Raw genomic sequence first — 17084 nt, 5'->3', positions numbered from 1 at the left:
GTAGGGAAGTGGGGGGCGCTATGGGGGACTTTTGGGATAGCATTGGAAATGTAATTGAGGAAAATATGTAATAAAAATATTAAAAATTTTTTTAAAAAGCAGAAATTTAGAATACCTATTATGTTGACTCTTCCTGGGGCTCGAACATAAAACTTGGGTGTGGACCCAAATTTAGAGTTAAACATCTCTTTTAGCTTCAGCAATCTGAAAAACAAGAGTGGAATATCTCAAAATAGCATATATCAGAAAATTCATGCAGGGGTGGCAGGCACACATACACACACACACACACACTCACACACACACACACACTTTCCAGGAGTGAAAGGACACACCATAATGACAGAGATATGCAGGCATCACTATTGGGAGGGACTCAAGCTCGCCTCCTAGAAATCTGAAGTAAGTGGAAAAATCTGTTTACACTGATGTCTTTGGTGTTTGCTTCTCCTGGTCCATACTCCCATCCCTCCAAAGACACCATCACTTGTCCCCTCTTGCCACTCCGCTCTGCACCCCCTTCACCTCTGTGCCTCCGTACCTTAGCTCTCCATGACATGACTCTACAGGACTCAGAAACTCCAGTGCCCTCTACTATCTGTCTCATACATTTGTATCTTCTAGTCCAAATTCTCAAAGTCTATGTTTGGAAGTTTAGATCATGTATCCATCCTGTTCCCACTGTTTGGTTCAAATACAGTCATTTATTTTATTACGGATATGCTCAGTCAGACCGACTCATTCAGCAGCAGCTCTGGTTACAACAGAGACCTCGGCAGGAAATGAACTCTGACTCCCCTAAGCATCCACTCAAGAAGCAGGTACTGGGTTTGAAAGTTCTCTGCTCAGTACATGAAAGGGCCTGGGGTCCGGTCTCCAACATGGAAAAACACAAAAATTAAAGAGAAAAAAACCCCAACATTTACTGGCCCACGGATGTATGTAGACAAGATGACTACTTAAAGTTGACTCTCTGTCCACATCTTGCAGAACATATAAAACTTCACAAGAAGGATGTTGTCACTGTAACTAGAGAACACAGAATACCAAATTTTACCAATAATTTAAGTAGAAAGGGGGAGAAAGCAAGAAAGGACAGAGGGAGGGAAAGAGAAAAAGGGACGGAAGGAGGGAGGGAAGAAGAGAGGAAGGGAGAAGGGAGGGAGGGAACAAGTGAGGAACACCACACCACTGTGGCTCTGTCTCAGTTCCTGCCTTGGCTTCTCTCAATGATGGGTTGTCACCTATAAGCCAAATAAACCCCCACCCCCCGAAACACACACACACACACAAATAAATATAAAAAAAAAAAACCTACAAAATGTGAGGATGAAAACCGAGAGTAGAATGTGCACACAGGCTGCTAAGTAGGCTAGAAGGAACTGTTAAGCGATAAATTAAACCTGACACAGCAGTGATATTTTAAGTGTAGTCCAGATCCATATGAATCACACATAGAAAAAGTTATGATGGAAAGACTGTGGCTGGCTCATTAGGTCAGAAATAGACTAAATCTGTTGTCTCCATACTGTGAGTGTCATTAACCTCCCTCACCTCTAAATAGGAACAGCTGTGTTACTGAGAGGATTAAAGGAGACAATGCATGCCTAGTGTCTAGCTCAGCATTGCCATGGAGTGTGTGTTTAGTAATGGTTACATTATTGTCAACTGGTTCTTGGGCTCAGTATCACTCCTGTTCTGCAGGATGTAAATGTGAACTCATCAGATGTGATAGAGACAGTGGTAACATAGGTGTTTCACTGGGTGATTTTGACCTCAGTGCTGAGAGCCTGCTCAGCCCCACCTCACTGAGAAGGTTGCACTGACAGCAAAGATGCTTGCTTGCCTGATCTGCCAAGACTGTAGGCCTGTCCTACACACTGCCCTAGAGGAAGTAAGGGCATGGGGCTCCACCCTTCCCTGAGGTGGGTAATAAGGTCTCCCTGTTAAAGAGAGACACTTTCTTCAATTACCCATGCTTCTGTGAACAATCTGACTCCCATGCTTCAGAAAGCAACTCTAGTGAGAGTAGGCAACAACACAAAAATTGACGCGTGAGTACAAGTGGGAAGAAGAAGAAAGAAAATGAGGAAGAGGAAGAAGAGGGGGAGGAGAAAGAAGAGGAAGAGGAGCTAGAGGAAGAGGAGGAGAAGAGGAGGAGAGGAAGAGGAGGAGGAAGGAGAGGAAGAAGGAGGAGAAGAGGAAGAAAAGAGGAAGAAGAGGAAGAGGAAAGAGGAAGAGGAAAAAAGAGGAAAAGAAAATGAAGAACAAGAAAAAGAGGAGGAAGAAGAAGAAAATGAAAAGGAAGAAGAGGAAGGGATTGGTGATAGAGAGAGGACAGGGGAGGAGACTGGGGGATGAACATCATCAGAAGAGAATAAAACCCTTTATAGACACTTCATGTAGATTTATAAGCTGTCAGGGCATCCTTCTCTGTAAAGTAGAACAGAGCTGGCACATAGCACTAACATGTATCATTAAAGTCATCCAATAAAGCACTAAATAACCACTGTTGTCACTGCCTCTTATGTATTCTAATGAAACCCACTAATATGTGATTACATCATTAGTAATAATCACAAAAATCTACTTTTTAAACTACCCTGCATGAGTGGTAAAACTAGTCCCAGAAATCACAGGTTTATTCAGTGAAAATTCCATAGCCAGGGCAGACTCTCTCCATAGGAGTTGGTGCTGAGGGAGGCCTGAGACTTGTAAACACAGACTCTTGAAACTGCTGTTCATTCCCCACCAGAACTACAGGGTAAAACCCTGTTGCTGAAGACATCACATCCCCTGGTACAGGACATAGAAGAACTAAGACGGAACTTGCCTGAGAGCTTTCTTCCTTGCTGCTTAGCCTCATGGTACCAGCACCAGTAGGTGCTGTGCAAGCTGCTTGGGGAGACCTGTTGTCAGTAGTCTTGCTTGACTGTTGTCTTAGTTAGGGTTTTACTGCTGTGAACAGACACCATGACCAAGGCAAGTCTTATAAAGACAACATTTAACTGGGGTTGGCTTACAGGTTCAGAGGTTCAGTCCATTATCATCAACGCATGATGGCAGCATCCAGATAGGCATGGTCAGGAGGAGCTAAGAGTTCTACATCTTCATCTGAAGACTGCTAGCAGAATCCTGACTTCCAGGCAGCTAGGATGAGGGTCTTAAAGCCCACACCCATAGTGACACACCTACTCCAACAAGGCCACACCTACTCCATCAGGGCCACACCTTCTAACAGTGCCACTCCCTGGGCAGAACATACACAAACCATCAGAGCTGTGGACACTGTATATAACAATTCTGGCCAGGGAAGATGTGCCTACTAGTGCTATGGTGGGAATAGGAAGGGAATGGAGGGAGATGACCAAAGTACATTAGTAGATATATGAAGAGGTCATAAAGAAAACCATTATTTATAATTAATGTGTGCTAATAAAATATTTTTAATCCTTAACACTTCTAGAAAAGAAGGAAATGTCTTTAATTTATTAAAAAGTATTTATCAGCCAGGCATGGTGGCGCACGCCTTTAATCCCAGCACTCGGGAGGCTGAGGAAGGTAGAGTTCGAGGCCAGTCTGGTCTACAAAGTGAGTTCCAGGATAGCCAGGGCTATACAGAGTAACCCTGTCTCGAAAAACCAAAAAAAAAAAAAAAAATAGTACTTATCAGAAACATTAAACACCACATTTGATGGTAAAATATCAGAAATATTCTCATTAAAGCTTTTCCAGGGCTCAGCAGTTAAAGCTCTACTCAAATTCAATTACCAGCACCTACATGGCAGCTCACAAGCATCTGTAATTCCAGTTCAGAGGATCCAGAATCCTCTTTTGACTTCTACAAGCATTAGGCATGCACATGGTACACACATATAAATGCAGGCCAAACACTGATACACATCAGATAAATCTTTTTAAAAAGCCTTTCCATTAACACCAGGCTTAAGACAAAGCTGCAGCCTTCACCACTGTCCACATTGCACTGTACTATATAAGACACATCTGCAGAGTAAAAGACACCATAAAGTTCAAGCAGGAGCTGCATCTATGTCAAACTCGTGGCTTCCATCCAAAAATACAGATATACAAAAATATATCAACATAGAATGAGCTCAAAAGAAAAGGAAATGAAAAAAAAAAAAAAAACCAGACCAATGCAATCATGAACTTGCAGCCACAGCAGCTGTCTATATAAGATCAAGATTCTACCAAGGAGGGAAGGGATCATGGCCCCTCATCCCTACCTGAGGGACCACACACAGTTGATGGCTGCTGGGAAGGTGCATCAGTCTGTTTGGAGGGTATGGCTCCTGCAAGGGCAGTCACAGTCCAGGGAATGGATCCACACCCAGGCATATGTAAACACAACAAATCAATGGGCTCTAACAGAGACAAAGAGGAGGAAAGCTGAGAAGGGCTGAGGGTGGACATGGTGGGAGATGAAAGGAAAGAGTAGGGTGAACATCATCAAAACATAGTGTATGCATGTGTGAACTTCTCAGAGGATACAAATATTTTATATACCCATACAAATATTTAAAGAACTATGTGTTTATTGTAGAATTGTCTAGAAGATAAAAATATCAAAAATCTAACATTCATACTATAAAATAATTTCAGCAAAATCTTTCTACATGGACTGATGAGGCAGAAGCTTTGAGAAAGGTTAGATTAAAAAATGACAGAACAGCAAATTTTAATTCTTTTACTTATATAAATGTACCATTTTGTAATAAAAAGGGTGGGATAACAATGCTACAGGATACACTGGTACCTTAAGGATTTGAACTCATGCATAACTTTCTGTGAAGGGGTCTGGGGCTGTACACTGGTGTTAGAATAATGGATGAGCCTACTCCAAGGCCTGAAGCTTGATTGAACAGACAGAGAGAAAAGCCTGATCTATATAGCAAATTCCTGGACAGCCAGGACTACATAGAAAGACCTGTCTCAAAACAAACAAACAAAAAAATATAGCATTTATTTGAAATATCCATCATGAACAAATCTAAAGGAAAGAAAGGAAGGAAGGAAGGAAGGAAGGAAGGAAGGAAAGGACAAAAGAGAGAGAGAAAGAAAGAAGAAACAATAGAACAGTAGGTTAGTAGTTGCTAAAAATGGAAAGGTAAAAATGCAAGAGTGATGCATATTGGGGAAAGAAAGTCTAAATGTAATTATGGTACTGGTTTCACAACTCTGTGAGATTGCTATAAAACCACTTTGTGGCAGACTTTTTAAATTGTGTGTGTGTGTGAGAGAGAGAGAGGAACAGAGACAGAGACAGAAACAGAAACAGAGAAATATGTAGTGCAAGGGCACACAAATACCATGGCACACTTGTGAAGGGTCAGAAAGCAACTTGCAGGAACCAGTTATCTTCTTGCACATGGAGTGGGCTCTTGGTATTAATCTTGGGTGTTCAGGCTTGCATGGAAACACTCATGAAATCAGTTCATCCATTAAAAATATGACATGTGAAATCAAAAACTTATTACAAGAACTAATAATCTAGTTGGGCATGGTGGCGAACACCTTTAATCCTAGCACTTGGGAGGCAGAGGCAGGTGGATTTTTGAGTTCGAGGCCAGCCTGGTCTACAGAGTGAGTTCCAGGACAGCCAGGGCTACACAGAGAAACCCTGCCTCGAAAAAACAAACAAACAAACAAACAAACCCTAATAATCTGCCAAGGTGGTGCACGTCTTTAATCCCAGGAAGCAGAGGTAGGTGGATCTCTGAGTTGAAGGCCAGCAGGGTCTACAAAGTGAGTCCAGGAGAGCCAAGGCCGCACAGAAAAACCCTGTCAGAAAGGAAGAGAGGAAGAGAAAGAGGGAGAATAATCTAGTAGCTTCTACTCACTTTTTTAGAGTTACTTTAGGCAAGGTTTCATGTAGCACAGGCTGTTCTCCCACGCACTAGCCAGAATGTCCCTGAATTTCTGATTCTGTCTCTATCACACAAGTGCTGGGATTACAAGAATATTCCACTATGAGAGGGTCACACAGTTCTGGGAATCAAACCCTGGGTTTCATGCATGAGGCTAGCACTTCACAGTGGAGCTACCTCTTTATGTTACTTTGTTTAGAGGCATGTGGTGGTTTGAATGAGAATGGGCCTCATAGGTTCCTGCTTGAATACTTGATCCTGAGTGGGTGGAACTGTTCAGGAGGTGTGGCCTTGTTGGAGGTGCAACTCAGGGAACAAGCTTTGAGGTTTGAAAAGCCCATGCCATTTTCAGTTATCTCCCTCTGTCCAGTGCTTATGGATGAAGGGCGGGTACGTATAAAAGTAGCTCTCAGCTACTGCTCCAGGGCCACACTTCCCACCATGACGACAATGGACTCATCCTCTGAATCTAGACTCTCCAAAATAGACTTTCTTCAGTACGTTGTCTGGGCCATGGTGTTTCTTCAGAGCAATAGAAAAGTAACTAAGGCAGGACATAGGATCCAGGTGGCTTTCAATTTATGTTGCCACTCCTACCTCTCCATACACCATCATGCCTTGCCAGCCTAACAATTTAAATCCTAAAGCAAAGAGATATCACTGCAAAAGAAGGTAGTGTCTTCACTTGGAAGATCTGACTTCCTGTGACATTGAAATGGTATCTTGAACAAGGATCACGAGTTCCACAAGAATCCAGTTTCCCCTGAGGGTAGCAATGAATTGCACCATATGACCACTTGATAGATTTGTAGAGTACATCATCTAAATTTATTAAGTCTCCCCCTTTCTAAAATAGGATGCTCTCAAATATTCCTGCAGAACATTGTGTGAAGCTGGTAACAGTGTACACAAGTACAACAATAGATGAGCATGGTTGTACACCTGAGGTGCAGGCAGGGAGATGAAGAGTTCAGTGTGGTCCGTGGATCGTAGAGACACTATCTCAAAACAGATTCTGCAGCAGCAGAACAGAGCTTACATGACCACTATGGGCTTTCCTGGCGCTAACACAGATAAAGCAACACTAAATCGTTGTTTGGTGAGTAAAAACTGTAACAACCATGAACGGCATGAAAGAGCACTACATGGGAAACTCCTCTTTTAGCAATGGAGCTATATTAGCAAAATCCTCCCTTCTGCATAACTATGGAAAGTGATCTTTATGGAAAAAAACATATAAAATCGGCTGAGTGTGATGACACACATCTTTAGACCTAGACCTAGAGAGTAGGCAACTCTCTCCAAGTTAGAAGTCAGGCTTGTTCAAGCCAGCCAGAACTACACAGTAAGACCCTAGCTCAAAAAAATCATATTTGAAGTTTATTCATAGACATGTTTTGTACAAGACTACACTACCAAAAAGGGTGGGTTTCTTTTCATGAAGCGGATTCCTGGGGAGTCATTTGAAGTATGTGGTCTCTCATTCACTGAATCTGTAAAAACAACCACACTGTGCAAAGACCGACCTCAGAGAATCTTAACACATTCAACATCAGCCAGAAGTAATCTAAACTGTCTCTAGAGTAAGGTATGTTTTATCCTAGCAACTAAAGGTACAGCGTTTGCTGACTTGCCCGGGAAGGAGCGTTTTCAAGCCATAGGAAAGTACAGTCTCATCAACTAAAACAGAAAGGAGAGCAGGAAAGAGTTACACTCAAAAGCAACCAACCTCAGAGAGGCCCTCGGGCTTCTAACAGAACAGCAAGTGAACAGCTTCTGTGAGATTCCAGCTCCAGAAACCAGAACAAAGTATTTCTACAAAGTATCTGTAATTTTAAAACGACCCTCCACTAGACATCAAAAAAGAAGGGAGTTCTGTAGCTAGAAACTGACAACAAATTAGTGCCTTGATGACAGTTTAAAGGTGATCAGATTTGTCAAAGATGCAGAGACTCAAAAATAAGTGGATAGGACGAAACTTGGAAAAAGCACTATCACTTGACAGGCAAGATAACTAGCAGTTCCAGGAAGAGCTGGGCATTTTTACTGAATCCTTCCCTAAGAAAAAGCAAAGGCCTCCGTGTGAAGCAACACACAACCCCTGGCGCGGTGTCTGAGACCCAGGAGTCTAGAATCCTAAGGGTTCTGTCTGCCTCCAGGAACACACACATGCACAAGCATACAAACCCTAACTCAAAAGAAGCTGCACACACACACACACACACACACACACACAGAGAGAGAGAGAGAGAGAGAGAGAGAGAGAGAGAGAGAGAGAGACACGTAACTCAAAAGAAGCTGCCTAAAGCAAAGAGCGCCTAGTGCACTTCTCCAGCTGGGGGATCCCAGGCCACGCCTCTCCCCCACCTGGGATGTTCTGCCACCTGGACTCGTCGAGTGGCAGGGTCCTCCGCAGCCATATTTTGCTAGATCCCTCTGCAGTTTCCAGAAGTGCAGCACAGCTAAGGATCACGAGATTAAAGTGGCAGGGATGGCTTTCTTCCGGGATCTCAGCGGAAATCCTGCAGGTCCGCAGAAGCTGCCCCCTTTCAGGCTGTCCCGCCCCCAGCTCCTCCTCCCCCCCGCTCCAGGCAACAGCTGTCAACCGCGGCCACCACCTTTCGCTGGGTAAGCAGCAAAGCCAATTGACCAGGTTTTTCTGTGCCCTGATGTGGCTGAGTACAGCCCCAGTTGAAGACCCATCCATACCTTTCCTCTGATCCCTCTCAGTCTTTTTTTTTTTTTTTTGACATTTTTTTCTTCCTTAGTGTTCAGCAGATATGTGCCAAAGACCATAAAACGATCACCTATTGCTTCTTATTCAAATTTACTTCCAAAGCAAGCAACATAAAATAGATGTAAATATCTTTGCTCTTCCTTCTAGAATGCAAGCATAGGTAGGCCTTCATAAAACACCACTAATGATGAGAAGAAACCTTTAGCATCTGTTAGGTCTCAAAGAAACCTGGAACAAGTCCCACTCAGCATCTGTGGTTCACACACACACACACACACACACACACACACACACACACACACGCTACCCCCATCTTCAGCACTTCTCACCCCTCTCCTTACCCTAAACCCTCCAACCAGGGGCTGGGCTTCCATTTTCCCAGCCTCTGGTCCCTATATAACCTACCATTTGGCTATGTGCCCTCTTGGTCTCTTGGTTCCCAGATACTCTCTTTGCTTTGCTCCTCTCTCCTCTCCACCCCCTACACACACACACACACACAGAGAGAGAGAGAGAGAGAGAGAGAGAGAGAGAGAGAGAGAGAGAGAGGTGGCAGCACCATGTTTAGTCTGAACCCTCCCCCTTCCAGATGTCTCTGGCTGTTTTCTCTGTCACAACTATAAGAAACCTTCTCCTCAACCATACCTAGCTAGTCATGCCCTCATTTTTTCATTCAGTATCCAGTTCACCCCTCATTTTTCTGTTCCCTACGGAAACCTGAGGCCCTATTAAAAGCATACCATCTCCAGCACAGCTCCCCCATTACTGTGCTGGGCTAAGAAAAGTCACCCTGACTACTTCTTTCCGTGTGCACGGACTGTCCATCTAGCTGTTGCCTCACCATCACTACCAACTATAAGCAACCAACTCGAGGGCAGGAGCACTGTCCTCAGCACCTGACACACTGCCTGGCAGACTGGTTCTCAAAACACAGGCACAACTGAGTGAATGACTGAGGTGAAGTTCACCCGGCTCATGAATTACTTTTCTTTTGCTGTGACAATATGCCCTGACAAATGCCCTGCCCACTGGGAAGGAAAGGTTTATTTGGCTTACAAATTACAGGGAAGTCAAGGCTAGCCCACAAGCATTGTGTCTGAAAGTCATGTACAGAGAGAATAAATTCACAAGTCCTTCTTTGACTTCTGGATCTCAGCTAGCCTTTCTCTGTATAAAATGTACGCACAAAGAGTCTCCCCACTCTTTCTGATGGAGGGACATAAGGCTGAGAACAGTGAGCTTCTTTAAAGTCCTCTGCATGTCGCCCCCCCCTTATCTGGAATAAGAGAGAGAAAGGAGATATTTATGTTACCTTCGCAAGGAAGATGTATACCTTGTACTTTTTAAAATTAAAATTTATGTAATGTGGGTGTGCATGGGCACAGAATCATAGAACAACCTATGGGTGTCAGTGTTTTCCTTCCACCATGTGAGTTCCAGGAACATATGCAGGCCATCAAGCTTGCCAGCAAGCATCTGTCCTGATAAGATAGCTTACCAGCCGGCCCCTATACCTCCTTTTAAACTAATGAGTAATCAGTGTCCTAAAGTGTGGCAAAGCTTTTTTAGATACAACACACACACACATTCTTTACCATGCAAGAGTAATAAGATAAACAACCTTGGGGGAGGAGGGGAATCGAAGATATTTTTCACCAAAGAAACACATGAAGCCCTTTCAACTTACGCCCTGAAGAATGGCTCCTACATAGAAGAATGATGACAAGAGAGGACATACCATCAACAAGGTGGTGACCTGAGGATACATAAAAAAAAAAAATGCATCCATAGAGTGGGCTTCGAGAAGCACACCCCTTGGGCAATCAAAGAAACCAGGAATTTGCCATGAAAGAGATGGGTGCTCCAGACATGCACAATAATGCCAGTCTCAATAAAGCCACCTGACCAGAGGAATGTTCCAGATCATGTTCATATGCATTTGTCCAGAAAGCACAATGAGGATGATTCACAAAACAAGCTCCACACTTTGGTAACTTACTCCCTGTTATCATATTAAAAAACCTATAGACAGTCAACGTACTTGAGAACTAACTGCTAAATATCAAATGCAGTAACAGAACTGAAAAACCACACAGAGAGAAGCACAGCAGCTGCCTTAAGAAAGTGCAACCCAAAGCCACTGGAATTCTCTAGCTAAGACTGAATAGGGTAGCTCATGATAAACAGTAGCAAGATAAAGAGGCAACTAAGACTCTTGCACACTGCAGATAGATAGGCTAAATGGTAAAACAGTTTAAGAGTGTCTTACAAAGCTGAATATATACCTCTGGTATAACCCAACCATCACTTGTAGATATGTTTGTATTCACTGCTTCATAACATCATTATCATAGATAAGTAATATGTAACAATTCACACTTATTATCTCACAATTTCTGTCACTTAAAAGTGAGGGCGTACCTTAGATGGCTTTTCTATTTTAAAGAGGCTCATCTGTGGAAGGACACACTGCAGAGCACATGGTAGCTAATTTAAATAGCCACTCACAGGCACACCCAGATGCTTGCCTCCTAGATTCTGTCCAATTGACAATGAATCCTAACCAGCTGGGCAGTGGTGGAGCAGGCTTTCAATTCCAGCACTCAGGAGACAGAGGCAGCCTGATCTCCAGAACAAGGTCCAGGACAGCAGAGCTACACAGAGAAACCCTGTCTTGAAAAACAAATAAACAAACAAGAAGCAGCCAATGAGGCATAACCATCACACAAACATCAGCACTTTTGCTTCTTGAGGACAGCAAAGGACACAATGTCTGAGACTAAGATAGACTTGATCTGTTCAATAATGTATATGCAATTACAAAAATCAACTGCTCTCCATCATCTTGCTTAGAAATGAGTCACAGCCTACCCACACTTAAAGGATAAACAGTTATCAAATGACATGGGTGACAGGCCATCTTGGAATCAGTCTACCACATTATTCAAAAATTAAACATGTTCACACAGCTTGTACATAACTGTTCTTAACAGTTTTATTTATATAAATGCACAGCAATAAATTCAAACAACCAACTGAAGCAAGGAACAACATGAATAAATAAGTGAGAATGCATTGTGTTTATTTTAATTTACATAGAAAGATGCTTAAATTGTAAAGTCAACTACAATGTCAAATAATAGACCAGTAGTGTCCTAAAAAAAAAATCTAAGAGGAGGAAAATACAGATCATCAAGGAATTTCTAAAAGAATTCTATAAAGACACATCTTTAGTATAATAAGCTCATTTAAAGTTCTTATGATGATCATTTCACAGGTATAAATATGTGGTAAATGTTATCAAATTGATAAGTTTGTACAACTTAGCTTATTATAACACAGCTAAATTATACTTCAATAATGCTGTTTTAAAATATTTGGGGGCCAGGGCTGGAGAGATGGCTCAGATGGTTAAGAGCACTGATTGCTCCTCCAGAGGACCTGAGTTCAATTCCCAGCAACCACAACCATCTGTAATGGGATCTAATGCCTTCTACTTGTGTGTCTGAGGACAGTTACAGTGCACTCATATAAATAAAATAAATAAATAAATCTTTAAAAAAAAAAAAAAAGCACTGGCTGCTTTTTCAGAGGACATGGGTTCAATTCCCATAACTCATATTGCAGCTCACAACTGTCTGTAAACCCATGAGATCTGATACCCTCATGCAGACATAAATAAAAATAGGTCATTAAACAAAATATTTGGGGGCCTGTGAGATGGTCTGAAGAGGACTTTTCATCCAGCAACATGGCTGTTCTGGCTGGAATACAGACATGCCCTTAGTACACACCTTCAATCCCAAACAATGAAGGTAAAGTTAGTTGGGAGAAGGAAGCAGCCATGTTTGAAAGTGACTTCTAATTAAGAGGTAAAGTGATATAGGATGTGCCCACCTCACAGGAGAAGAGACAGAAAGGAGATATGACTTATGAGAGCAAGGCAAAGAGAGAGAGGAGGAAGTTTTACCAGGAGAGTTTTACAGAGACAGGTTGAAGAGAAAACAAGGTGAATACAATAGATGAAGACCGAACAAGCTAGAAAATGAGAAGAAGCCAGGAGATCAGGCAGATTTGTTAGAGTTAGCTTGAGGCCAATCAAAGCAATTCAATCCGAGAGAAGCCAGACTGAATCAGTCAGCTAGGGAAGGAATTTAAGCCAGAAGAGCTGAGTTGAACCAGCCAGCAAGAGTTCAGAAAGAAAAAGAAAGGGTGAGGTTATTCAGCACTAAGTCTCAGAAGCTGAAAACATTCTAGGCCTACATAAGCTTGTACAGAGGCTAGAATCTTCCAAGCCCAAGCCTAAGTTAGCAGACTGAGGCCCTCAGAGGTGATAGTTATATTAGGCAAATTAAAAAATACTTTTACAATGGTCAATAGGTAAAGGCTCTTTCCTCGAAAGACTGACCATCAGAGTTCATTTTCTGAACACCGTGTAAAGATGGAAGGAGACGACAGACTACACGGTTACCCTCTGGCCCACACAAATGCCCCCTACAAAAAATATCAAGCACATCCATACACATACAAAATATGCACACAACTTTTACAATTTGTAAAGTGCTCCAGAAATGGCTCAGTGATTAAGAGCACGTGCTGCTCTTAGAGAGACCCTGAGTTTGGGTCCCAGTACCCATTGCAAGAGACTGACTTGCCTGGACTTCCAACTCTCAGGAAACACCTCTAACATCTTCAGGCACCTGAGATCACTTGTGCACACTCACAGACAGCGACATACACATAATTTAAAATAATAAATCCTCAATAAAAATATTTTAAAATTCTTTTAAAATATAAGATGTCCTTTAAACATGAGCAACCTGTTGAAAACTTTTATCAGTTATTTACTATTGAATAAAATTGATCTCATAAAATTACCCTAATAATTGTTCTTACTAAATTGTCAGACTGGGCTTAATAAATTTAAGTGTCACCAAGGAAATAAAAGGCTCAAATTTCAATTGTCATTTTCTTTATGTTCCTAGGTACCAGATTACTCATGTCTTTTCCCATTGTCTGAGTAAGGCAAATTATGTAAATAAATTCACAGTAAATCAGCATGCCATTTTACATATGTGATCAACTGGCATGGTAAATAACCATACCCTTGAAATGTTGTATTTAAGAAATTATGCATAAATAAAACTCAACCCCCTTATGGTTTGTTATGTTCTTTGGAAAAACTATAAACATGGGTAGGGTAACTGTGACTTATTACCTTAAGTCCTAAGAATGGTGAGAACTGTTAGTTAGCACCAGTACCTAAGTCTGATCTGTCCCAATGGCATGGTGACAGTCGTCACACTTATTGGAAGGCTTTGCTTTGTTTTAAAATTACATACTCATGCAGTATTTTTGGAGTTTTGAGTTCTAAGATGATATCATTAAAGGCCATCCCAAAACTAAACCTTTATATTCAGTAGAGGAGTTTTGAACAAGGATTTGAAGTTAAATAGCTTCGGGGGAATTGTCCATCTAATATGTAATGATTACGCTATGCTTGCACAGGTAAATGTCTTCAATTTTAGGAAATACACATAGCTGCACATATGTTGCTTTATATGTATCTTTAAGTTGACCCAGGAAATACAGAACATTAAAGCTGAGAGTTGGTATACTTGTGTCCATGATGCTATCCTTTATTATGTATTTAAGTTTAAAATTTCTTGTGATAAAGTGTTGATAGAAAAGGCTATTAGTAAAACTGTGTAGTTATAAGGAAGGTGATATTATTGCTAGAAATCTGTGACCAAAAAGATGTTTCCTTGAATGGTTACTTCTTTAAGCCATCTAAAATTCCTTCTTGTAATATTTTCCTAAGAAACAAATAGGTGTTAGGCTAGAGGGATAGCCCAGCAATAGAACATTTACCTAACACACACAAGGCTAAGTTCTTCCCCCAGCTCAAAACATACAAAAAGAAAAAAAAAATCAATGTTAATGATATACAATGCAAAATAGTTTGAAGACTTATTTTTTAACATTCTGAATGTATAGTTATAAATTGTGTTCACAGTGTTTTCAATATAAAAATAATACAATCATTGACCTTAACGTCTCTGACAAGATTTTTAGAACCAAGCAATTTCTGGCTTAGAAACAAAAACAAAAGTATCCTGTTCTCCAATGGATTCAGAGAAAAGCTGGTAATGACATCGGGTACAACTCCAGAAGTCACTGGAGCACAGCCAAGCGGGGTCTGTAAGGATTCAACCCGAAGGTGTGAATGTTAACGCTGAACTGTGCTCAACATCAGCTGTGCGTGATGAAGATAAAGTCGGGTAATTTTGTTTGATTTGGTTTTGTTTGTTTGTTTTTACCTTTGGTAATTTGGGCATGTTTAATTCATCTGTATAGATAACAATTGGGCCTAAATTCTAACCTGTATCTACTTTATAGCATTTGTGTACAGAATTTGGAAGGTTTCTCCAAAAAGGGGGATTGCCTTATTTTCACATTTTTCTTCACTCTGAACTCTAATGGTTTTCTGCGACAATGCATTTTTAAAAAATCTGTCACCAACTGTTTCTTCCTTTTCATCCTAAAAGCAGTTAATGCACGTTTGTGATTCATTAAATAATTGAACAATTGATTAGTGCATATCTAAACCGGGATATCCACAGAACTGTTTTTGTTAACTACAAACATAACTTTACGTGACAATTGTGTTGCTGTAAATACACCACTGTAAAAACACCACTACAGGGTGTTGAAAGAAAACACGTAGATAACAATGGCAGAGGCACGCTACCTTTCAGATAAGTCGGGCATGTTTCATTAGAAACAGACGGTTCCAGAGTCCCAGGCAAGGAAGGATACAGTTCCCTCACCTAGGACGCTGGATACAGCTAGAAGGTTTTCGAAGCCCCTCAGATAGGACCCGCAACGCCCGATTTCGTAGTTGCTACGCTTAGTTGCTAAGACACAAACTGTCGCTCAGGAAGAGCCGGCTGTGCGCTCCCTTTGGGCGCCGTAGTAAATCGTCTCAGGGTCGAGCGCTTTAGTTCCGGAATGAGCTTTATCTTCTCCTGGAGAGACCGGAAGACGAGGAGACTCGGGAGTGACGCTTCTGGGCCGCGGAGCACTGTGGGAGGAGGCTGTCTCTAATTTCTCCTCTCCCCCTCCCCCCTCCGGCCAAGATGTCTGACATGGAGGATGATTTCATGTGCGATGATGAGGAGGACTACGACCTGGTGAGGCGCAGGGAGCGGGCGGGGGCTGGAAGTGGGATGTGGCGGTGGTGCCAAGGCCGAGAGGCTGCAGCTCCCTCCCGGGGCTCGTCGGCCTGGTTCCGCCCTGCCCGGGGACGGGTTTCCCTCCTCGCCTGGCGTCGCGGGCCTGTGGGGCCTGGGAAGAGAGGGAGAGAGGCGGCGGGGCCGCCCTGGCCGCTGGGCCCAGGGATAGCGCGGGTGACCGACCGGGGCCGGTTCTCAGCGCCTCTCTGCCCGCCGCCGAGCCTCCACGGCCCGGCACTGAGGTCTGGGCCCTAGGGGGCTCATCTCTTCTCCACTCTGGACCTGAGCCGGTGCCAGATGCTGGGAGAGTGAAAACTGGGAGAGGGGGGTGGTCCATCCTGCTCCCAGACCTGACTGCGAAACTCGGGAGTCTCCCCCAAAACAGCCTAAGAGTCTCGCCCAGGGTCATTTTGGGTCCCAGGTTAAGGCTCAGAGCAAGAGTAGAAGGAGTAGTTAAACGACTCGTCCCGTTCTCTAAAAAATGACAAGCTCCGAAGAAAGATTTGCTTTTTGTTTGGTTGGACTGGGGAAAGGTAGGGGTTAAGGGAATTGGAACCAATGATCTTTTTCCTTGATTTAAGAAATTTCCCAGCATCCGTGTTTGAATCATCAGTGGCATAAAAGTAAACAAACTTGCCTAGTTTGATTGGTGATTTCTTTTCCATTTAAGGTTTAATTGTGAATGGATTTACAGGTTTTAAATTGTACCCCATGATTTATGTTGATAGTCCAAAACACATGCCTGTGTAAGAACTAAGAAAATTATCTTGATCCCAAAATTAGTGTCAGTTTTGTTTCTTAATTGGGAAGCATTTGTTCGGTATTAAGGAAAATCCGATGATACTGCAAGCTGTGGGCATACATGCTTGGAGAAGTCTGGGTCATCCTTTTTTCTTTTCTTTTCTTTTTTTAATTTTGAGGTTTATTTATTTTATGTATATGAGTACACTGTCTTCAGACACACCAGAAGAGGGCACCAGATCCCATTACAGAAGGGTGTGAGCCACATGTGGTTGCTGGGAATTGAACTCAGGACCTCTGGAAGAGCAGTCAGTTGCTCTCAACCTCTGAGCCATCTCTCCAGGCCCGGGTTCATCTTTTAAGTGTCACATTCTCAAAGCATTAATATTTTTATTTTAATATTTATTTAATATTTTTATTTTAACTGTGCAACTTCTTTGTATAGTTGAATCTGTAAATCGTTTGCAATTTTTAAAAAAGGTT

The 17084-nt window shown here is 42.3% G+C and overlaps 2 protein-coding genes across 6 annotated transcripts in view; one reads left to right on the top strand and one right to left on the bottom strand.

The window, feature by feature from the left end:
- Galk2 (galactokinase 2) overlaps nucleotides 1-15640 on the bottom strand; it is a 122659-nt gene extending 107019 nt beyond the window's left edge. The window contains exons 1-2 of one of the 3 annotated variants that reach the window (XM_021156374.1): nucleotides 15377-15640; nucleotides 116-204 (exon numbers count right to left, since the gene is read on the bottom strand). In XM_021156374.1, coding sequence (XP_021012033.1) covers nucleotides 116-204; nucleotides 15377-15396 — 109 coding nt within the window. In that variant the 5' untranslated portion in view covers nucleotides 15397-15640. Of the gene's footprint in view, nucleotides 1-115; nucleotides 205-8255; nucleotides 8419-15376 lie in introns of those variants that run through there. The other 2 variants (XM_021156373.1, XM_021156375.2) reach the window with 2 other exon arrangements.
- A 31-nt stretch (nucleotides 15641-15671) lies between these two features.
- Nucleotides 15672-17084, top strand: part of Cops2 (COP9 signalosome subunit 2) — a 28406-nt gene continuing 26993 nt past the window's right edge. Inside the window, exon 1 of one of the 3 annotated variants that reach the window (XM_021156377.2) lies at nucleotides 15672-15818. In XM_021156377.2, the coding sequence (XP_021012036.1) occupies nucleotides 15765-15818 (54 nt within the window). In that variant the 5' untranslated portion in view covers nucleotides 15672-15764. The remainder of the gene's footprint in view (nucleotides 15819-17084) is intronic. The other 2 variants (XM_021156376.2, XM_029470871.1) reach the window with 2 other exon arrangements.

This window comes from Mus caroli, chromosome 2 (genome assembly GCF_900094665.2).
Source record: "Mus caroli chromosome 2, CAROLI_EIJ_v1.1, whole genome shotgun sequence".
NCBI lineage: Eukaryota > Metazoa > Chordata > Mammalia > Rodentia > Muridae > Mus > Mus caroli.
The sequence above is the reverse complement of the archived record's forward strand: the minus strand, read 5'-3'. Positions and strand labels throughout refer to the sequence as shown.